Below are 23861 nucleotides of genomic sequence, written 5' to 3'. Positions count from 1 at the left end.
TCCTGCCCTCACAGTGCACTACAGGTAGAATTTGAAGGGAAAATAAGTCACTGTTCCTGCATATGAACTTGTCTCTAACATGCCACAATGGACAGCAAGAAAAGACACTACATCCTGGCCACTTGCACAATACATGGTATGACCCACATATTCCCTTTGGTGAAGGTTCCTGGCTGCTCAACAACACATTCCTGGAGGAAATGAAATGTATCTTCAGAAAGGGACACATGGTTGTGTTAAGGCAATGGAGGGAACAGAGAGGGCTTTCCAACAAGGGGCACAGCGGGACATCATTTCATACACAAAGAGCACACATTTCAGTGTTACCACAGTCATTCAGACTTGCTTGGTAGCCTGTGAGGCACTGCGGAGGGGCTTCCGCTGGAAGAGAAGGCATCAAAAATACAGCAAACAAACTGTCTGCAATGGAATGTCTTTTTTATTGGCAGTGCATTATCGATTACAATGGCAACAAAGAGCAAGTTGTCATACAGAGTCTTTCCCAAGACTGTGTTTCCCACTGTGCCCACAGCGTCAGCTCCTGGCCCACCCGGTCACAAAACCTGACAGCGAACCTTCCATGGAACCAACGTGTTCACCTGAATACTCAGAGCAAAATGCTTTAGATGGGTACACAGCACACAGGCATCTCACTACTCTCCTTAGGCAGGGTTTGGAGAACGCTGTTACTCGGCAAGGCTTACCTGTGGGGTCTGAGAATTCTTGGAGCTCGGGTACCTGGGGCGGTAACACGGGTGGCTCGGGTAACTTCCCAGATCTCAGCATGTCTAACTCAGCCTGCAGCTCCCGGATCTTCTTCTTCAGCCGGATGCAGTTGGGGCAGAAGGAGGTGGTGGGGATTTCGTGGGAGTTGCCTTGTGCAGAGGCCAGCGACAGCTCCGTTGGGCTGTCTGCTTTGAGTGACAAAGGCTCTTCTTCCTCATCTTCGAGGATTCCCACCTCTTTGGTGGAGCTGAAAGAGGAACCATGAGGGACCTTCCATTCCCCCTCGCTCCGGTTTCTGCTGAGGCCCAGGGAGCCATGCTGCATGGCACTGCCACACCGCTCAAAGATGTCTTCAGCCTGGTATTTAGATGCTTTCCTGATGGCAAGCGGTGTACTCGTTGCTAACTGGTTCTCTTCGAATTTGGCAGACTCCAAAGAAGCCTCCAGGACGTCTTTGAAGATGAGGTCAATCTTTTTCTTCTTTGTTTGGGGGTGGGATTCCCCCTCGTCACAGCTGCGCTTGTAGGGGCTCTTCCCTTGCTTTAAGGTGGTGAGCTGGAGCGGCCCCCTTGCATCCTCTTGGTTCTCCACATTCTTTTCCGACTTTTCCCTCTGTAACCTTTTGTCTCCTAGAAAGGAAAGCGAGGGGTGGGGATTATCACCGGGAACCCAGCAACATCCCTCAATCTAAAACTCAAATAGAAAATAGAACAAAAAGGCAGGCTGAACCACTGCAGGTCTGCACGTTGCGTTCCAAACCAGGGAACTGACACAACCCAGTGGAAACCAAGGCTTGTGAGAGGAAGGAGCCCTGCTAATGGGCACGTCTGCAAAAACAGAGACAGTTTTGGGCAGCCACAGCGGAGTAGAACCCACACACTTTAAAGAGAAGAGCAACTACAGGCAGCTTGTTTAACCTAAAGGTGTAACCAACCTGCGCTGGAAGAGGACTACGAGGTGAATGACTGATTGTGGTGGAACCTAACGCCCAGAGCCCAAGCGCCATTTCGGCTGGCTGGAAGACCTGTGCCTGTTTTGACTTGGTAAAAGGTATCAAGTGTACAGCAGTGCAGTGAGAGATTTGGACCATTTCATGACAACCATGGCACTAAGTTTGCAAGCCCCTTTACTCTCGTTCAGTTTGGAGGCTGCTCCAGAAACGCAAAGGTAAAGGAGTAAAAAACAACCTGCGCTCTTAAACCCCAAAGGTACTCATTGCCAACTGAGCTACAACGGGTGAATGCCCTCCAAGGATGGGGCATCAGTGGAGTCTAAGAGCGTGGCCATTCAATGATAAAATGAAAATAAAAAGAATAAAAGCAACCTCATACAAATTATTAATTGCTTAAAATAAATGGAATAGCCAGATTTCCTTACCTGGAAATTCAAAAGACGATAGGTTTGGCTCAATTTCCATCATTCTTCTATCTTGTAAATAACTTCAAGCATTGATGGCTTCCCAAACAAGACGCTGCTTTATGCTGATTTTTGGTTTTGTTTGCTTTTAAAGTGTATTCATGCTTTCATAATTGTTACGGAGCAAAAGCTACCATTCCCTCTCTAAGGAGAGCAATGCTATGAATGCAGAAAAGATGCAAGACTTGAAACAGTTAGAGTAAGGCACTGTAAAAAAGGGCTGGCCCGAAAGGCAGGGATTTTGCACTGGGTTTGGATGCTGGCTGGCAATCCCAGCCTCTTCTGGAGCGAATCTGTAACAACAGATCTCATTTTCAACACATTGATGAGAATTTCTATGGGCAAAGCTTTGAGCCTGTGTCTTTGTATTTCCCCTGTTACGGACTATAACAACTATTGGCAGAGGTAGGGGTTTAGAGAATGGATTCTTCTTTCCCAGTGATTTTTTTCCCCCAACCACCCAAGTGGTTCAGGCCTATGGAAAAGCTAGAAATCACAAGATGATCCCTCACATTACTGGTCTCAACTCCATTGATGAGGCAGGTCAGAAACTACCGACAGAAACAAAACCTGGGGACCATGTAGTTTTTCTGTGAGCTTAAAGTGTGCCACTTCACATGACAGGCTCATCTGCAAGGGATTTGAAGCGTGTTAAACAGAAAGTGACTCCAGAAGTTTTGGTGCTGCTCCCTGACCACCTCCCAGTGCCCTCCCAGCTGAGGTGGTGATGTCTCTTGCAATTCTAGCAATGGCCCAAGTGATGCTCCGTTAAATAATGGCACAAGTGATGCTCTGTTTAACAACATCCCTGCACTCCTTTTGGGAACACAGGCTGAGCCCAGCTTGCCAGATGATGAGCTCACTGAGATGCCAGGATGCTCCTAGGACGTTCTCCACAGCCACAGAGATTTCTGCCTGAGTGTGTGGTATGGCAGGTCCTGGTGAGCCCAGAGGCAGATCTTCACTGCACTAGTAGCACAGAGCAGGCCGTGAGTTAACATTTCAAACCATGACAAACCATGACTAAAGGCACGTCTGTGTGACACAGCAGGAGCTCACAGCCTTGGTGCCCCTCCAGAGCAGCAGCTTCAAGGACACAGTCCTTGTCTTGCCGTACTAAGTACTAAGCCCTCTGGACCACTAACGCATGCAGCAAAATCACTGCAGCCTGGACCTAATCACTCAGTGATGTTCATTAACATAGAAAACCACATTCACACCAACGTTAATTCAGAAGTGGGGATTGCCCAAGTACAGCCATCAAGATGTAACACTGCAAGTGCATAGTAACTCTAAGGTGAGAGAGGATAACCAGCTTTTTCAGGACATCTGGTCCACCCCATGATTAAAGAGGAGACACCTTTTACCAAGTCAAGGCAGCAAAGCAGCTGTGTAATAATATACATGGGAATCTTAAATAGAAAGTTATATCTGGTGTGGCTGCCCCTCTGAGGCCCTGCCATTCTGTGGGTAGGCCTGGAAAGAAATGCCCTTAATTAACTTCAGGTATCAGCATTATATAGATGAACAGACGCATTAAGAGTTTTTGCCTTCCTCTAAAGCTTCCTACATTGCTGACATTACACTGATCTAAAGGACCGCTGGGTTTGTTCCAAAATGGCTACTCTTTAAGATAACAATTTTTATCCAGGGAGGAATCAGTGTGACAAGAACAAAGCCTCCTGTATGTTGTACACGCACTCTAAGGTTGTGAGACTAAGGAGTCTCTAGCTGATGTCGCGCTGATCCCAAATTATCTCTCTGAAGAAAGAGGAGATAAATTAAGCGAGGAAAATGGACATACAAACACACCAAGGAGATCTCTCTTTCTTATGCACACAAAACCAGATGGAGCCCCCCAAAACAGGCTGCTCAAGGAGCCAGAGGAAGCAGCGTGTTCAGAGGAAAAACCTAATGCTGTCTGTGGGATCTCCAGCTTGGCAATCTTCAGGCTGGAAAGTCTTGTGTTAGAGGAGCTCTGTGATCCCTGGGCTTTGTATCAGGCCCTTGTAGCATGCACATAACATGACACAACATGACACAAGACATGACACAACACAGCACAAATCTTTCTTTCATGATGTCCATGGCCATGATTATCTTATTCTTCTTGTACACCCATCCATCCATCCATCCATCCATCCATCCATCCATCCACCCATCCATCCATGCCATACAGAGCTGGGGACTCTCCCCTGTAGGTGCTCTGCATCTAGAAATGCATCTCTCCTCACCTAGCCTGCGCATCACCTACTTCACCTACCACACATGGTCCAACAAGAGCGGCAGCCCAAGGGGATGGGGGGAGAAGGGTGGAAAGGGAAGGGACTCACCGCTTGTGAGATTCCTGTTGATGGTCTCCTGGGACATACAGTGCAACCGCTTCATGTAATCCTCACTGTACCAGACCCGCAGCTTCTCCCCAGGGCGGATGTCACGGCAGGCACGGAAGTAAATCCTCTCGCTGTGCTGGAAGGCCATCAGGTTCTGCTCCCTCTCCTCCCGGGAGATGATCACGTACCTGAGGGCGAGGTGACAAGGCAGACGTGAAGCACAAACTTCTCTCCTGTGCCCTCCCCTTGCACCAGAATGACAACCATGATGAAGCCAGAATGACCTTCAAGGAGAGCCATCAACACAGCCAGACTGGAAAGCATGGAATTATAAGTAATGGTGTGCAAATTGCCAGATACAGGACAACAAGCACGGACACCCAGGGAACACTAAGCCAGTGGGTCCATTTCCGCTGTGGAAGGGACAACAATGACGACATACATCCAGCCTGAAGGAGTATCTGCCAGTAAGGGTGACACAGAATATCACAGGCAGACATATCTTTGCCTGGTGATGGAAACAAGGACTTCTGGACTCCCTGCCATCATTTCACACCCTAGGAACTCCTCCCTTGTTCTCAGGAACATCTGGAATATGGCAGGATCCCTCAGCCAGTCTCTTTTCCCAAACACATCTTCTTTTTTAGTAGATACCTAATTTAATAGATACCTAAAGATTTCTTTGCTTCTCTCATCTTGGACAAGCAGAATTGTGATACTCAGGACAGAAACATGGACACCTAATGTGTATGGTACAAAAGGAAACCAAGGACACGCCAGTACTGGAAGGTTTTGCATTTGGGCGTTCAGCAGGGTGGGACATCAGAATACAAACAGCTCTGCAAGTGAAAACCCCAGCACTATGTTGGGGCATCTCCTGCAGTGCTGACAGGAAGACTGCCTTCTGGGCATGGGATTTATCTTCCTCATTTAAAACAGCTAGATTCCAGCTCAGCACAAATGTATTAATTCCCACTCCAAGCAACTGGCCTTCTGTTCATTTGCTAAGACAGATCTATAGCTAGGATCATATCATTTGCTCTCACACTCCTTGTGTTCCTGCTAGAGAACAATAAAAAGGCTTGGTAAGACTGGTTCCAGCTGCCACCAACATGAGCTCCTAACACCCACCCAGGACCAGGAGGAGGCCCCATCATTGCACATACAAACCCAACAGCAGATCTGAACAGTTCACAGCTAAAAGCTTTTTTCTTCTCATATTCCATTTGCCCCTATTACTCAGTATTCATTATATACTCCCTGCTGCAGCAACATTAACAAAGACGAGTGGCACATGGCTCCTTTGACATCTGCTGCTACTAGCCCTTGCCCAAACGTTCCCTTATAGCTCACAGGAATCTCTTTGGCTTAAATCCAAACGCTCTCCCCTTCTCCAGCCATGTGTATGCACACACAGAAGACACAAGCCCATTTGCACATGAGCACACTAACACATAAGGTCAGGAACTTAGTGAAGCTTCCCACAAAACACCCAAAACAAGCCTGCATTGTCTCAGGCCGCCCAAGGCTCCAGCAGTTCTGGTTTCAATGTTAAGCAACAGCGCAATCAGCTGTATTTTTCCTAATGTGAACTACGCAGGATGCTCCGCAATCTTCAGTCATTATCCAAGCAGCAGGCTCTGGCACTGTCAAAATTAGCCCAACATTGGCTTTGGTTAACCCTTGTTTTACTTCTGAGCACAAAAGGCACTTTTAAACCACCAGTTTTGTGTATCTGAGAAGGAAAGGAGGCCTGAAGAAACGCGGTGGGAAGGAGGTCCTGCAACAGCACACAGCTAGTGCTGCTGGGCTGTCACTTCTGGGTGTTAGCCATCACTACAAAAGGTGCATCAGGCATTCATACAGCCATGAGATACATGACCCTCGAGATACAGCAATGTGCTGCGGTCAGCTGGGTGCCCCACAGCACAGGAGATCCTAAAGGATGCTCTCCCTAGTCCAAGCAGAATGCCAGGATGCTTCTACTAGCTAAAGAGAGACCCTGCGTCTGTCCTGCATCCCACCGCCCAAACAGAGCAATGACAAGATCAAGCTGCCCCTGCAAAGAAGCCTGGATACCTGCACAGATTTATTGTAGAATCAAATCATAGAATGGTTTGGGTTGGAAAGGACCTGAAGATCATCCAGTTCCAACCCCCTGCCATGGGCAGGGGCACCTCACACTAGACCATGTCGCCCAAGGCTCTGTCCAGCCTGGCCTTGAACACTGCCACCTTGAACACTTACCACCCTGAGGTTTCTCACAACTCCTCAGTGTAACACACAGGGCTCACATCCCCACAGCCAGTGGCACTGAGTTCATGGGGCCAGGATGGTCTGGTGCATTCCCAGCGTAGTCGCAGTGAGATGTACAAAATCCCCTAAAACACAACTCTGCATGGGGAGAGCACGGTTAACTGCTCTCACAGGGCTCACTTTCATTATGAAGTACTTGATTCAGAATGAGCATGCTTTTCCTGTTTGCTGCTCTCAACCTGCCTGTAAAGCCCTCCAAGTTTCTGCCTAAGGAGTGTCCTTCAGCTCTGCTGCCTGCATCCTGCAGCTCCGGAGCATCGGGGAGCCGGGATGAGAGCACTGCTGATGTCATCAGGAGGTATGAAGGAAGCCCTTAGCAGAGAGTAGTGGAATAATCCAGTCACAAACATGTTTCTTCACTGCTTCTGGCAGCCAGTAACTGCTTTACGCTCTTAGGGAGGACGCTTTACAACTGTGATACTTCCCTGAGGTAACGTAAAGAGGGATGAGATCATCCACATCAATGAACCTCTTTGGGACCAGCGCTGCTCCGGTTACCACAGAGGCACAAACGACACAGGTTATAAAGGACTGCATTAAACCCAAATTCACCTGTTGGTCTAAGGTCTGCACAGCACGCGTTGAGGATGAAGGAAGTCACAACATAACACAGCAGCCTGCTCAGCAAGGCAGGGACGCCAACTGCTGCTGAGGACAGAGCACAGGATCTGCCTTCACTGACGCATCTTCCCGAGACCACAACGCTCACATCCTCAACAACCTTCCTGTGAAGGCTGGGAAGCAGCCAGTCCCCTCCCGATGCCAAACACTCAAGCTGGATTGAGGCAGGACTGGATTGGCTTAGATGCCCAGGACACAAGCACTGCACGCAGAGGCTCACAGCCTTGTTTGTGAAGTGGCTTTCCCATGGACTGTGATCCCTGGAGGAGGAGCGGGGTCAGGATCACGGATGGAGCAGACCCAGCCACCCTTTCCCATAGCCTCTCCAGCCAGCAGCACACTCAGGACACCCAATTGCCAGGTTTTGGGATGGCCCAGTGAGCACACCCAGGAAAACATCAAGGTAGTGAGGAGGAAGCTCAGGCTTCTGCCCACCCAGCTCCTCCCCATCCAGGCTCTGCCCCATACCCCTCTATTGCTCACCCTCCGGCTGGCTCTGGGGGTGCTCCACTGATGCCCTGCCATGGCAGAGCACCACAGGGAAAAGGCCATTCACTGGCCTTTCCCAAAGCAAAGCCAGGGCAGGAGATGCCACGTGAGAGCTGCCACCAGCCCAGGTAGATGCCATGAGGTCCCATACCCCAGCACCTCCAGGAGACCCAGCATTTGTGACAGGCTTATCACCAGCTCAGGCAGATCTTATAGGAGAGACACAAACGACTCAGCAGCTGTGTTAAAAGTGTTATATATTTATTGCATTCTTAACAAAAATACTTTGAAAGAGGTAATTCTTTTTCAGCATGTACAAGACATGGAGATACTGGGGTTGAGCACAGCAGTTTGCTTTGACACAGGCACTTCAACAGCCAGTTAACATGATGGGTGCAGGAGATACGTCCCCAGAGCTGGGCCAATCTGTAATAGTCCACAGAGGAAACTGGGGGAGCCATCAGGCAGTTCACAGCACAAGGTCCTTTCTCCTGACCAAAGCCCAGCCTTGGGGGTTTAGGATGGAAGGCTGTGGATCTTCCACCAGGATTCTTTGTCTAAGCACGTCTGTATGGGCAAACTGATGGCACCAACACCACCAACTCCCTCCAGCGTCCAGCACCTACAGGAGCCTCCTCCTCTGCAGACCTGAGGGTTCCCAGAAGGGATCCCCCTGGACAACACGTCAGGAACTAATCCTATCACAGTATATCCACGGGAGAACATCAGCAGGGACCAGGTATTATAAAAATATAAAATACTACTTCTAATATATAGCAGCAGCACTCTATGGACTCAGCCTTTAATACATATCATTGTTTTTATTTCAGTTCTTTGTGATTCATAAATTAGATCCATTTCCACCACCTTTCCCAATCTTCCCTTCAGCTGAAAGGAGACTGACTTCTGCAGAATATACATGTTACAATAGAAGTAAAACTACATCCTCTGAGGAGGGTGAGCGAGTACTGCCCCGGTCTGGCACAGCACTGTGAGGAACATCATATGCCTGAAACCAGTGCAGGTCATTTCTCAGAAAGCAGGTTTTAATCCTTGCCAGACCTCTGTTTTCTTAAGCAAAGGCCTTTTACCACAACACTAAAAATAAATTACTTGAATTAGAATTACAGAACAACTGAAAAAGGACAAGCAGGAACGCCTGACATAGCAGACATCCAGTGAACTTCCCGGAAGAGAAGCTAGTGCAGTATACTTCCAAAGCGCAGTCCGGACAGACTCAAGAAGATCCGTCAAGACCATGTAAAGCCATCCTTCTGCTACCCTGCACTGCCTATGTTCAATACCTGCTGAAGTTTATATGACATTTTGGCCTAGTCTGTAGCCCAGACATGGCATGATGATGGGCATTCATATTTCCTGCAACCCACCACATACAATAGGACAGCTTGGAGAGCAGCAGCATGCTAACTGTGTGTGGGTAACACCTTGGACCTTTTCCCTGCTGGAGCATATCATGGTAATAGAATAGAATAGAATAGGATCAACTAATAGTCCATTTTTGTTTTACAGGGATGGAAGGTGCAGTTGTGCAAATCAAAGCAAGACAGACATCATGTAAAAAAGCTGCCACGTTCTACCACCTGAGGTGACATTATTAAAGCCTAGTTTCAGAACTGGGGTTGTACACGGGAACCTCATGCAGCACTAAAGCAGTTCTATGTTGTAACAGTTCTTTCTTGCAGCTGTATGGGGAAAGCAAGCAGTACAAAACCAGCATGTCTAAGATTTTCACCTACGTAGCTGTGAATTCAGCTTGTAAACTCTTCATGGGAGGAGAGCACAGTACAGATCCCACCCTAAATAACACTGAGTAGGTGTAAAGTTACTGTACTGAAGTTGACAGAATTACAGCAATACAGAACCAAACTGCTCCCAAGGTGAGAAGGCAGCCCTACATCCTTCCTTGTTTCTGTGCAGTCTCTCACATTTTGAGGAGGGTGAGGTGGTTCAAAACTGAAGCTTACAACATGCAAGGAAATAATGATACAATTATCTTTAAATGTTGTCACACTATGAAATAACTGCAGGTAGGGGTTTCGGACTGGAGCAAAGATTAAACTTTCTGATGTAAGTGCATGTGGCACTGCAGGATCCAGGCACATGCCATAGCAACAGTCTAAAACCACAAGAGAGCCCAGACTTGTCCTCCTGGCCTCACTGTTGTGCCTCCTTCCCTTCCCTGCAGAAGCTCTGCTTTACATCCCTCTCCCCAAACCTATTCCTAAGCCACAGTAAGCCCTGGATTACCCATTACTGCTGCTAATAATGACAGTAAGAGTCTCTAGAGCCATAAAGATGTGACTGCACAGTACATATAATAATTTGCAGGAAGACGATGGGAAGGCAGTAGTAGGGTAAATTTGTGGGTTGATTGCAAAGGGAGCTCTGTAATACACTATCTCAGTAAATAACATTTAACAGGCACAAGAAGAGATCAAGACAATGATTCCTATTGTATCTTTTAGTTTATAGAGCATTCAAAGCATTGGGAGCCCAGCGAAAACTCCTAATATCTATGAATAGAATGATGTCCTACATTCCAAGCTCTGTAAGATTTAGGATTCCTCTTTGCCATTGCAGAGGGCCAGCCCTACTATTCAGCTGCCACAATTCATACTGCTGTTAGCTAGCAGGGGGATGGACTGGTTGGGGTAGCTGCTGACCCTCCTCACAGCGTACTGTTACAGATGGAGAGGCCACATGAGCATGCTCAAGGAAGGGGCACCCTTCTTTATATAATGCAGACTAAAGATGGTATTTTCTCTTCTGTGACCTGGTAATCCGTGCAGGAGGGGTCTGTTTTGGGGTGTCTTGGCTAGACTCTGCACTGGGCTCAGGGGGCTGTTCTGAGCAAGCTGCTTGCAGCAGAGGGCCCTCCGTGACACCAGGATCCTGTATCCTACGGTAAGCCTGGACCCCATCCCGGATTTCTGATAGGGTCTGGCACAACTGGCCAACCTGGCTGGTGAGGTTAGCCATGTTCTGAGCGATGACATGCATGCTGTCTGCCATGTTCCTGTGAACAGCCACCAGGTCCTGGCAGAACTGCCTGAACAGGTCTGTTTGCTGCATGTGGGAATGGAGAAGCTGGCGGTCGAAGCTGGAAAGGGGAGGGCTCTTTGTGTGGGAGCGCGGGGGTCTGCAGGACGAGGTGGTGCGTGGGGATGGACAGTGCAGCTCCTGCCTTTGGCTGGCGGCTTCCGAGTGCTCCGAGGAGGAAGAAAGGTGGAGGAAGGAGGACCCGGAATGCTGGTTGGCTCCTGCCCTGGCCCTCCGCAGCGATGAGAAGCGGTGTTCCCGAGAAGTGCCTGGCATCTCTTCATCTTCATCAGCTTAAATAGAACAGAAAGCATGGATTATTGATGTGAATCCCTCACAGCTCTGACTTCTGTTTCACGGCATCTCAAAGCACATGGAAAAAGGGATTTTCCCTCCCCTCCACTCTGCCAGTTGAGACAAGCCTGTAGCTCCTGATGCGTAACTCAACATGCACGTGCTGCAACGTTAGCATCTGGGTGACAAGCTTAGCCATAAGAGGCCTCAAGAACAGGCAAACCCAGCCAACCGAGGAGGAATCCAAGCTGCCAAGGTACCCTGTACACAGCATTGTTCATTACTAGAACATAAATCCATTTCAGACAGTAGCAAAGAATCCCTTCCCCAAAACCATTTTGGAGGTACAAAGGCTCCTGGCCTTTGGTTCAGTCTCAGAACACCCTGACACACATTCAGTTCCTCATGCCAAAACCCTGCTCCCATGTCATTTCTTACATCTTCTGCCCTAAGCAAAGCATAGATGTAGTATTTGCTGCTCATGAAGTCTGAACTGCAAAGCCACTATGTGGCTTGGCATCACTAGGATAACCAGGCAGTCAGGCGTAGCAGCAGCAGGACACTGTATTAATCGGGCAAGTATACTTGATGCAAAACCAAACCCAAAGCACAACACCATGGGGAAGTTCTCATTAGCCTGATAAACAGCTAGTGATGTGCCAGTTCACAGGTGCAGGCACAGCAAGAGTAAGAAGAAACCATACTTCACTTGTTGCAACTGCCCACTATCTCCTTGCGCAAGCTGTATTCATTTTACCTCTGAAATAGTGCAACTGGCTTTCAAGATAGATGCAAAGAATGACCAAGTCCCACTTTGTTCTTGAAGATTTTGCCCTTCTTTCTCATTAACATTACTTCAGATGTAAGACCTAATGTGGTAGGACAGCGCCACCCATGAAGTGTTAGCTGGTTCACTTCCCAAGAAGTTATCTCCTCTTTCTCTCCTTGTATCCCTAAAAGCTCACAGACCAAGAAGCTGCACCTCCACACAAGACAACTGTATGTATGCAACTGGGGAAAGAACCTGCAAAAAGCAGGTTGTGGTTCAGCACTGGAAGGTGTCTGAGAGTTGTGGTGTAAGAAGATTAACTTGGAAGGCAGCACCAGGAAGAAGAGAGTCATCATCTACCTTTTTCACAGCACTTGTGCTAAGCCTTCAGAACACTAGTGAGAAATCATTAGTGGCCAGGCCTCAGAGCATCAACACCAGAGATCACTGAGCCCCCCCAACAGCCCTCCTGGAAGATGGTTACCATGCAGTGATCCATTAGTAACTGGCACATGATTCTCAGCTTGATAGCATTGCTGTTTTATTGGGGTTGCATGCAAGATGAAGAACTCCTAATCCTTTGCAAACACTCCTTCACAAACTGGAGGTAGTTGCACTTCAACTACAGATGCTCCCTCACTTGTAAGATCAGTTCAGACTTATGATCCATTAAGAAAGTAGAATCTGAACAGTGTCTACCTTTAGAAGAAAGTATGGAAAAGGATAGATAAACAGACAAAGATGATCTTAACTTGGAAACAGCTTTCCCTCAACACATCTCAAACACCCCACCAGAACAGGCTGTCTTGAAACCAAACTCAGCAGTAAGGACCTGGCTTGACAAGGCAACCCAGCATCTCACAAACCACACAACGCTCTTGTGGTGTCACACTGAGATATGCAAGCATAAGACAAAGAGGTGTTAAGGCAGTGATACTTACAGGTTGTTGACGGGCTGTCAACCATGTCCAGATCCGCTCTCCGGAAGCTGTGCCTCTGGCGTGTCGAATGCAGCGTGGACTTGATGGCTCTCTCGTGGGCAGTCAGGACGATGGCCGAGGGCCGCCCCGCGCTGCCGGGGCTGGACAGGGACCTCTGCATGAAGGCCAGTTTGTCCTTGGTCCTTCTCTTCATGTCGTCCCATCTGTGTTTAATGTCTTTCACAGACCTGGGCACCTGGCTGACTGATGTGATCTGCCTGGCTATGCTTCCCCAGATCTCGTCCCTGTCAGCAGGGGATAGACGTATTGTCTCCCTCCCAAACAGCATGGCTTCATTTCGGGTCACCTCAGTGACCAGAATGTCCAGTTCTTCCTTGGAAAACTTGGGCTTCCTCTTTCGTTCAGTCATGTTCCTTGGGCTGAACATCCCACAAAGCACAAAGTAAATGTGAATGGAAATCAGCGCAAAGCATCCCCCTGCAGCAACCACTTGGCCAGTGCAGCACTGGGGCAGAGGAGTTGGGTGGGATCCAGCTCCCCCCCGAGCCCGCAACAACCTCTCAGTTTTCCTCACTTGCACCAGGAAAAGGCACACCATTTAAGAAGCAATTCCCAAGCTCAAGGAAAAAACCACCAAGCGACCCTAGTGTAAAAGGAGCCTCCTCAGCTTTACAGTTACAATGAAATCTTACACTTTGATGCCCTGCCTCAGTTGTGAGAATTTCAGCACAGCCTCGCATCACCTGCTGCAGTTTGTGCTCAGGAAAAAGCATAAGAAGTCACAACCACGGTGGTGAATTAGCTTCTAAGGTGACATTGCTCAGAAATGGGTTCTTGAGGAAATCTAGAGGCCTGAAATGTACCCGATTGTTCTGCCTGACACAACAAGCAATGGAAGCTTTTACACCATCCCTTTCTGTTAAACCCTGCAGGATGTCATGGAGAGGCTACATCACATTGGGATTTTTTGCAGGGAAGGGAGATTTCTACTAGACTGAGGGACCATTTTCCTAAGGAAAATCTTTTCTTCAGCACCAGCACTACTGCACATCCAGCATTCGTCTGCTCCACTGCAAGCTCTTATACCACCCAGAAATGGTTTGTCATTTCCCATTGTTCTCAAAAGGAATGAGGCCACCCACTTGTTTTTCCTGGCTAGGCTTTGCTGTCACTGGTGCTGACAGGAGCCTGTACCCAGTTTGTGGAGCTTCAAACCAACAACTCGTAGCCTCAGCCCATTGAGAAGACGAAGCAGCATCCTGAGAACAGGCAGTTCTGTCCAAAGGCGGAGGGTGTTAATTCTTCTAGCCACAGTCAAAGGAAACTTTAAAAATAAACAAAACATTAGTCCTAACTATGGCTTTTTATTGGGAGAAGAAAGGCAGTGGCGGATCTATTCAATAGAGAAGGAGAAAACAGACTATGTGAACATCCAGCACATAAACAAGGTAGGACTGCAGACAGGGGAATAATGCACACTCTGGCCAATGCTGTGTATAAGCATGCAGAACAGCATGGAAGAGATCAGAGGCCATGGAGGAGCAGAACTGCTGGGAAAACTTAGTGTATGCCTTGATTTGAATGATAGCAGAGGGAAATAAAATGCCAAAAATGGTTATTCTAGTGCTATCCATTATAAAAGACTTCCTTTAACACATCTCACACAATTGAAACCAGGGATGTTGGGAACTATTTTGAAAGAGGTCAATCTTTTTGGTCCTCACATTATGTAGTTCTTAATATTTTAAATGGAAGTTCCCAGCTAGAAATCTACATCAGCATGGAGTTATGGAGGAGAACACAACATTCACAGAATCTTAGAATAGTTAGGGTTGGAAAGGACCTTAAAATCCATCTAGTTCCAACCCCCTGCCATGGGCAGGGACACCTCACACTAGACCATGTCACCCAAGGCTCTGTCCAACCTGGCCTTGAACACTGCCAAGGATGGGGCATTTACCACTTCTTTGGTCATCTGAGGTAGAAGGCTTCAGTGTTAATATGAAGCACCCCCAAAAGCTGCCACCACAAGCCTAGAAAATCAATGTTTAAAGGGGATGTTAAGATGTAACATACAAGAAATAAGACATCTTAATGGTTAGGACACCTAACAGCTGTAACATCGAAGTGATACCATGGGAGGGAAAACCTATTGGCTTCTCCATGTGTTAGCTTTCTTTCTGCTTACAGTCCCACATTAAATGAAACTAAAGATGCTATGTAATAGTAATAGCACTATTTGGTGCTACTATGCTACCTAATAGCAATAGCATCTTTGATTTCATTTAATTTGGGACCTATTAGTATCTTTGCAGTGTTAGGGAATATACTCTGGCTGGGATAGCTCAGACCCTCCTCTTCCAAAAAATTACATTTAATCCTAAAATCTCAGCTGAATGCCCTGTCTCTTGCAGACAGGCTTTAGCCACCCCAAAATACTTCCTGAAAGGTTGGTATAAGCATTTTCCCCACTTGCTCCACATTTGTGATGGCCCTGCTGGCACCTCCTCAGAGATAGGTGACTTCCAGCACTGCTGTGGCCCAGCAGAAGGGTTGGGATGCACTCATGTGAAAGGTGCTTGTGGGCTGCAGACTAAGAAGAACCTACAGAAAGGCAAAGTGGCCCTTGTCAGATGTTGTTCTGGTTTCTCCTCAGTGCTGTCACACTGCTGCTTAATGAATCACACTGACACTGCTGCCCTCCACTGGGATAAGCGTTGGAAGCTGTTAACCTTGATTAAAGCCGGAAAACCAGTAGGAAATGCTGCTCAGATCCAGGCTGGGAGCTAAGTGCACAGATGCATTTCACTAGGAAAAATGTAAATGCATCCTTGAGATACTGTTTGGTGGAGCTTCATTTATGGAGGGAAGATGGTAATGAAATGATGGAGAGAAAGCTAATGAAATGATGGAGAGAAAGGTAATGAAATGATGGAGAGAAAGGTAATGAAATGATGGAGAGCCAGCAAAGCACTTGCTACACTGACCTCAAGGGGATAATAATTAAATAAAAGGAAAAAGGAGTTCTCCCAGCTGAACACTGGAAGGAGAGAAAAGGCCACATAGAACACTGAGCAAATGGACATTTATGGTTTGATTTTTATCACGTTCAGCAAAACTGGGCTTCGTGTATATTCTCCACGGTACCCACGACCAGAGAATCATCAGTGCCTCCATGTGGTAGAAACAAACCTCCACTGACAAGCTGCTCTGATGGAAAGGAGTAACAGCATCTGCCAAGTGCCCCTGGGTAGGGGTGAGCTTGCACAACACAAGTCTCTCCAGAGCTGATCAGGAAACCAGTGTCCTTTCTTCTCTGCTGAATCCATGGCTGCTGTCACCAGCAAAGCTGCACCCATGGGGAATTAGAGCCCTTCTTGCTCTTCCCAGACAGGGTATCCCATTAAATGCACTTAGGACAACATGTGGTAGACCTGGATATTTAGATTTGAGTGTTTCCACTCATTTGCACCAGCATAAGTTGGGTCAAAACAATTAAAGGCAACTTAAGTATTCTAATAGCAAACTCACTGTGCAGAGAGTAATGAGTTCTGGCCAGTTTTAATCACAAATTCAATTAAGGTGAGGTTCCCAGCAGGCACATTAACCTCCTCCTTATAAAAATGCAGACAGTATTACTGGAGAGAGATCTTTTTCCTCTCATGCATTTCCTCTAGCACGCACAATGTCCCTAGGAGCAGTCACTGATATCTGGAAGTACCTCTCTGGAGCTGCTGCGTTGGTTTTATCAAGCTGTGAGGCTGTGAATTCATACCTCAGCCCAGGTCAATCTGAAAGTGCAAGACAGCACAACTATTCCTTTAAAAACACACGTGATGTTGCAACTATGAGGACAGGGAGCACTTAGTGACCACCCCATAAAGATATCGACCAACTCCACTTTTCTTGGCCTCTAAGAAACAAGCATAATAATTTTCCTAAGGCTCTCCAGTAGTTTTTTTACAGGGATCACAGTGCTGCAGTACTTTAGGATCCCTTTGCTCTGCATAAACTTCAGTAATGGGTAAGAACATTTGCTGCCCTTGCTGCAAGGTAACAGAGAAGTTCAACAAAATGACTTGTGCAGAGGCTGGTGGCTTTAACTGCACTTGAACACAGTGGCAGACAGAGTAACCCTGACTTTTTAAAGCTGTTATTTTTAAAAGGTCCTTTAAAGTCAAAACAACAGCTTAAAAGATCTACTTATCCATGTTGGTCCTGCTTTGAGCAGGCTGTTGGAGCATCCGACCAAAGCTCCCTTCCAACTGTATGAAGATCAAATCACAGATATCTCCATTATAAGGAGATACAGGAAGACTTACAGAACAGTCTTGCTCCCCATAACCTCTTTTGTTACTACATTTGGAGGGGAAAGGGGTAGAGAGGAAGGCAAAGGAGATGGAAGTGAGGAAATCTTGCACCAGCCTTTCCCCATGGGCTGAGGGAAAGGATGAGTTTGAACTGCGCCAAAAGCCTGAGAACTCAGGTAATCACATGTAAGAAGGGATACAGACTATAAATGCCCAAACTAGCCTGGAAACTCCACACATGAGGAACATCAACAAGGAAGTGATAAATACTCTGAGGAATGTTTACTGGACTTCATGAATTACTTCCATTTTGGTCTGATCCATTATTTTTTTAGAGGTCCCAACAACTGAGCAACAGAATTTCCTCAGAAGTAACCAGGTACAACATCTGGTTCTACGCAATCCTTCAGAAGCCTCAAGAACTCCCATTAGCAGCAGTTTATGGTTTGTGTCCAAGCAAGCACCAATTTTTGCTTGAGGTTTGCCGCAATCCATAGTAACTGGGCACCCTGATCCCCCAGAAAAATAAACCCAAAGGAAGACGTTTGCACACATCTCTGCAGGTCAAAGCCATGGAGTTTCATAAAGTATTGGAAACACACCACTTTACTCTGCACAGAGATGAAGGGTGCATCATGTTGTGCCAGAGCCAGCTTAGGAGAACATGCTCCCAGCATCAGGAGTTTGTGTCAACTGACTGAGTGACAAGGGAAAGGGCAAGAGGATGTTCCCATTGCCATGCCATCTGCTGTGCTTCGTGCTCCTTCCTCCCTGCCATCCACTGCCCTGGGTAAACAGTCACTTGAAATTAAACCAGCAAGTGCTGCAGGGTACACACTGTTCTCAGCAGGAACATGAAAATGGACTCAAGATGTGGTAGTCGAACAACAAAAACAATAGCCAGATCTACAAGAAGAGAGAGGAGTCAGCTCAAGCTGCCCTCCCCATGCCATACCCACCTACCCAGAGGGTGAGTAGATCTGCTTTGCAAAGCACTCCATCTGTGAGTGATGGCAAAGAGCACCATCTGAAAAACAAAAAGAGCGCTGTCTACAGCGTCCTGGAAGTGGGGTTTCTGTGGGTAATCTCCATGACAGATAATGTCCTAGCACAGGGTATCGAGTGCACCTCTGTTTGAAAGCTGGTAACTAACAAAGCCAAGGCTTTTTGAGGACCACTATTTCCATCTGTCAGGCAGATTCTATGTAATACTGCTATTAGAAGCAATTTTCGAGAGTAAAAACAGAAAGATCAGTAAGACTGGTACAGCCTGCACAGGTCCTTTCATACATCGTTCCCCAGAAGAGCTGCAAACATTTCCTTTCCACAAAGCCATAACCTCCTTGCCTTTCAAGGTTGTACAGAATGGCCCAGACCCCACTCATCCTGAGACTTAATCATGGCAAATACAAGTTTAGACAAGAACGTTCTGTTCTATGGTGCTGGGACCATGAGTAGAGCCCATTTAAAGCCAGACGTCAAGCTTATGTTCATGGCAGCAAGAAGAAGAGTTATCACAGGATTTTTCCTTCCCAAGACCATGTTTTCCGCTAGCTTCACTGTCATCCAGATCACGTAAAGATCTAGATCAAGCAAAAAAATCTCACTCTGATTTTTGAACTCTGCATTCTCTATTTGAAGATATATTCCCCCTTACCTATCTGTCTGCTATACCACTGCCTCTTTTTGGGGTGACAACTCCCGCCTCAGCCCGGGTCTAGCGTTTTCTCTCATCAAGTTGTAAACAACTGGAACAGCTGGAATTCTTACAGAAAAATGGGATTCTTTGCTGAACGTTATGAAGGTAGCTGTCAGAACTGTTGCTATCCATGTGAACACTCACATGGAACAGAAGTGGTACAACCAGATTTGACCAGGGAGGTCAGTCTTGCATCTACCTGTACTGCACCCTCTGTCTTCCTTAAAACCCAACTGAAAATCCTAGACATCCAGGCCAACAAACCACTTCATTCCCACGCTGCTTTATTCCTGTATGAAATACCTTCTTCACAACAGCCACTTCCAAAATTCACCTCTGAAAACAAGACTGGTCCAAATGTGGGATGGGCTTCAGCGTGCAATGCCCCATCCTGGTGACTCACTCATACACACGAGGCACTTCAGTGCTTTGCCTCTGCCTTGGGAGGCTTCAAGACTGACCAATATCTTTTGCAGATACATGCCAATACCTGAAGCACTGCATCGTGGTTAAATATGTTCCCTTGCTGCTGCAGTTAAACCAGAGCCAGCCCCCCTTCTGGTTAACACTGGCTGGTACTTGGGTTCTGCTCTGCTGGGTCAGCAGAGGGAGTGCAAGAACAAGCAGCATTTCTGCTGAGGCAACTAACTCCATGTTTCTTTTAACACAGTAAAGCTGCCACTACCCATGACAGCCACCACAGGCAATTGTTTCAAGTGAAGCCCAGAAAGAAAACAAGAAAAGCACCTCTTCCAATGTCCATCAAATGGGAAAGGACAAAAAAACCCCAAACAGAATCAAATGGTACCTTGGGGGTAATGCAAAGCATTTTGCAAATATTTAAACTAAAAGTTAAAAAAAAACCCAAACAATGGAGTGAGACCCGTCAGCATTTGCAGGAGTGGACAAATAGCATCATCTTTATCATTTGTCCTCATTCCAGAAAATAGCCATCCTCCATACACACATCCTTGTTTTAGTCCCTTTCATTGAATGTGCCTCCAAAGGATTCTCATCACAATAAAGAAGAGCACAAAAAGGAAGAGCACAAGCACACCCTTTACAGAAGGGGTTGTGGCATTTTGGTTTGATTTTCTGTCGCACAAAACAAGGAGTGTTTGATGGCCTCTCTCTGGAAGACAGAGCCCCAAAAGGGAAGGCAGAAGAGAACCGGACTCACCTCATCCAGTTTGCTTTGGTTTCATCTGTCCCATCGATGGATTTGTAGCGGTTGTTCTTATCAACGATCTGTGGAACAGGAGAAGAGATACAGTATGTCAACTAGCTGGTCCAGACAGAAGGTGTACTGTGGCGTATTGAAAGCATGGACTCAGGTCGGTGAGGATACTGAGACAAACTTTATTATGGTCAAGCCCCTTTTATTCCCTGCCCCTTTTATTCCCTCATTCGGTACCTTCTCAACATGCCTGGGCGTGCCACGCTTTTCCTGTTTCCCAACATCCTGGCTTATCTGTCTCCCAATATCCTGGCTTATCTGTCTCTCAACATCCTGGCCCATCAGCCCAAGGCTTGTTCGGTATTAGGGCCTGATAGCTTGCATTCAGAGTGTTGCTCAAGCCCATCAATGCAGATCCTGTCGCCTTTACCTCCCACATCTCCCCCTTCTTTGTTTTGTAGAACTACTATCAATACCTGTTTGAGGGCTCGATCAATAAGAGATTGCATAAATTTCATTAAACAAAGAATACAAATTAACAAGCTAATAAACACTAAGAAAACAAGAGCTCCTAATACAATCAATTTTTTTACCCATGCTGTTATTCCAGCAAATAAACCTGAAAAAGGGTTCCAGTCATCCTCAACCTGAAGTTTTCCTGTAAGTTATTTAAGAGTTTGTATACTTTTGTGAACCGATTCAGAGTGGTCTGAAAGGTTCATGCAACATAGACCTTCAAAGTCCTCACACCCATGACCATGGGCAAGGAGAAGAAAATCTATGGCAGCCCGATTTTGTAAGGTTGCATGTCTTACAGAACCTATATCAAGGAGGAGACTGGAAAGAGCATTAGATGTGGCATTTGTTTGCTTTGCAAGCTAACATCCTCATTTGTTTAGAGTTGCAAGAGCTTGTGCAGCGGCTACTTCTGGTGCAAAAAAGGCCGCTGAGATTATCTCTGCAGGACTCCAGAATGTAGCTGTGTCTTTGCAGTCGGGAGTAAAAGCATGAGCAGATCTTTTTAACCTGCGGAGATGGTGGAATCTAGTATAATTCAGTATCATAGAAATATTTGGGGTTAACATTGTTAATCTGTCTAAACCACAAGGGCCTCCTCGTAGGTGAGAAGGGATGCCAGCCCATGCTCGATCTCCGCAGATTAGAAAGATGCCTCAGGGAAGCGATACAGGACTATTAGAGGAGTGAGAAATGTTAACAGACGTATGATTACACCATATAGAAGCATTCTGATAGCCAGACAAAGAAGAGTTAACAATTTGAATTAATGATTGATTCTGACCTGTATATTTAAAATACAAACATTCATCCATTTTAACACAACCTAACATACCAATTTCTTGAGGTTCAAAAACTTAAGAACATTCATAGGGTGTGTATCCCCCATTCCCCCTTTTTTGTTTTGTACATTTTGGCCCGTGGGAGAGTGGGGGATATCTGTTGTTGGAAAAGTACTAAGGTAGGTTTGGCTGCATATCCAGGTCCATTATCAGTTTTAACTTCTTTCTTCTTTTTTCTTTTTTCATGCAGCAAATCACTTTATTGCCTATTGCTCTAGCATTTATACCATTCTAGCAAAAGCTATCTTTAGCATATTGCTCTAAATCTTATACCAAGCTATTTTATCACATCATGTTTAGCTCCTGGTTTACAGTTTTGTTTTTTCAACATTCTTTGTCATTTCACAAACAGTCCCAAAATAACCAGTTCCTTATCCTTCTGTTCTCCAGCTCCTGTCCAGGTAGGTTGCTCTGCTTAATCACACAGTGTACTTTGCTTCTTCTTTAACTCTTTCTTCTCCAGCCAAGTAGTTACTTCTCTTTGGCAGCGATCAAATAGTTTCTATCCTCTTCCACATAGTGTATTGCATGTCCGTCATTATTAAACAAAACAACGTTTTAAAATCATTTGGGGTAAATACATGAGTATCAGAGTCTGTATCAAATGAGTTGTATATGGAGCCCCAAGTCCATGGTCCATCACTGTTCGTCTGATATCTTTGAAAAGAGCATACGAGAGACCTTCCCATCGTGGATCTTCATCAGGCATATACATCACAGGGAAAGCACACAGTACATCCGCATCCCCCGCTCGTCTCACTTCTCCCCTTACAGCTGCCCATTCATCATGAGGGTCTGGGGGATATAAATCAGGCTCCTTTTCCGGATCAGTAATCCCTGGGTCGAAAGAGTCATCTGGGTCATCACAGGAATTATCAGGAGGCAGAACCGCAGGAGCAGCAGCAACAGGCTGAGTTTTTGGTCTTACGGCAGAGTCCACCAAAGAGGGGGGCGGAGGAGAGCCGAAAGTGCCGCTTCTACTTCTGTTGAATGTGAGCCGACATGAGCTTTTAAAGTTGCCAAGGGGTCAGTAAAGTGGCAGCAACCTCATCATTTTTCATGGCACAGTCCCACAGATAAACACCAATTTTGTCCCAAATCTCCGGGGTATAAATATGAGTGGAATTAATAAATAGGTCAGCTTTTGATGCCCATAGAAGAACACGTTTCAATTCTTCCTCATCTATTTTCTTCCCATACTTCTTAAGAATATTAGTAAAGACTTGTAAAACTCTTCTTTGTTCTTTTGTTAAAGCAGTCCCCATAGTTCTCAGCCGCTTACCTTCCTCCAGCAGGTAGGTAATAGAGCACTCTGGATATGCTTCCTTTCAGCGTTTAATCCCGTAGTTTGTCTGAGCTACGCCGCTGGATCGACAGCTAGTCTTCGTGCCCCACATTGGGCATCACTTGTGGCGTATTGAAAGCACGGACTCAGGTGGGTGAGGATACTGAGACAAACTTCATTACAACCAAGCCCCTTTTATTCCCATGCCCGGGCATGCCACGCTTTTCCTGTTTCCCAGCATCCTGGCTTATCTGTCTCTTGACATCCTGGCCCATCAGCCCAAGGCTTGTTGGCCCATCAGCCCAAGGCTTGTTTGGTATCAAGGCTTGATAGCTTGCATTTAGAGTGTTGCTCAAGCCCATCAATGCAGATCCTGTTGCCTTTACCTCCCACAGTGTTCAACTCTCAAATCACTGCTTCAGTTCCAGCCTTAAGTCAGGACATGAAACTACATCATGAATCTCAGCCCTCCTGGTACTACAGGCTGCTGCCCTGGATATGTGTGTGGAGGCTACTCAGAACTAAGAGGCATTTCCTGTGTACAAATGTCTGTAACATAGAATTATGGATGCAGCTGACAAAACTGTTAACAGTCTTCAGATATAGAAGATTAACTTCCCTTTCAGCACAGGGCTGAGACACACATTTATTTTACAGACAGAAAAACGTGAGCAGCAGTTCAGAGCAGCAGCTCTCAATTATTTTCCCACCTATAACTCAAATCCCGCATCTCCCAATAATTAATACCTGCCTATCTAGTGACATCTCTATCTCCTAGGTTAAGCAAAGCCTGTAGTACTAGGGGGGAAAAATATGGTGCTGGAGTCTGCGTGTAGATCACTTCCTGATGGACTGGATCTCCTCTTTCCTGGCCTTTTGGGTCACCTGCTCTGCTCAAGTGGGCTGGGAAGGAGTGCTGCAGGCCCAGGAGAGTGCTCTGCAACCTCTAGATGAAATCCTTCCTCTATCTTCAAAGTAATGACCAGAGCAGAGAAAGGTACTGGAGGAGCCCTAGAGGTTGAGTGGGCATGGAAAACACAGCAAGGGGGCAAGAGGAAGCAAACTCT

General features: G+C 46.6%; 2 protein-coding genes across 5 annotated transcripts in view; both read right to left on the bottom strand.

Annotated features, from left to right (window-relative positions):
* The window catches only part of PRDM11 (PR/SET domain 11), a 49534-nt gene that overhangs the window by 4114 nt on the left and 21559 nt on the right, over window positions 1-23861 (bottom strand). Inside the window, exons 5-7 of one of the 3 annotated variants that reach the window (XM_030484066.1) lie at window positions 20155-20222; window positions 4476-4663; window positions 705-1355 (exon numbers count right to left, since the gene is read on the bottom strand). In XM_030484066.1, coding sequence (XP_030339926.1) covers window positions 705-1355; window positions 4476-4663; window positions 20155-20222 — 907 coding nt within the window. Of the gene's footprint in view, window positions 1-704; window positions 1356-2103; window positions 2473-4475; window positions 4664-20154; window positions 20223-23861 lie in introns of those variants that run through there. The other 2 variants (XM_030484067.1, XM_030484068.1) reach the window with 2 other exon arrangements.
* On the bottom strand, window positions 8142-14847 carry LOC115607160 (myb-related transcription factor, partner of profilin-like). Of its 2 annotated transcripts, XM_030484070.1 has the most exons (3): window positions 14108-14847; window positions 12966-13384; window positions 8142-11254 (listed from the first exon to the last, which is right to left on the bottom strand). In XM_030484070.1, exons 2-3 carry the CDS (start codon window positions 13372-13374, stop codon window positions 10668-10670), a joined length of 996 nt encoding a protein of 331 aa, XP_030339930.1. In that variant the 5' UTR covers window positions 13375-13384; window positions 14108-14847; the 3' UTR covers window positions 8142-10667. The 2 variants fall into 2 exon arrangements, with proteins under 2 accessions (XP_030339930.1, XP_030339929.1); XM_030484069.1 differs by having other exon boundaries at window positions 12966-14847.

Source organism: Strigops habroptila, chromosome 4 (genome assembly GCF_004027225.2).
Source record: "Strigops habroptila isolate Jane chromosome 4, bStrHab1.2.pri, whole genome shotgun sequence".
NCBI classification, from domain to species: Eukaryota; Metazoa; Chordata; class Aves; order Psittaciformes; family Psittacidae; genus Strigops; species Strigops habroptila.
The sequence above is the reverse complement of the archived record's forward strand: the minus strand, read 5'-3'. Positions and strand labels throughout refer to the sequence as shown.

Coding starts and splice junctions, on each gene's coding strand:
- LOC115607160 (XM_030484069.1), bottom strand. CDS start 13,563: ATGGTGTGCCTTTTCCTGGTGCAAGTGAGGAAAACTGAGAGGTTGTTG. Junction 11,255..12,965: donor TGACAGCCCGTCAACAACCT/GTAAGTATCACT, acceptor GTTCTATTTAAG/CTGATGAAGATGAAGAGATG.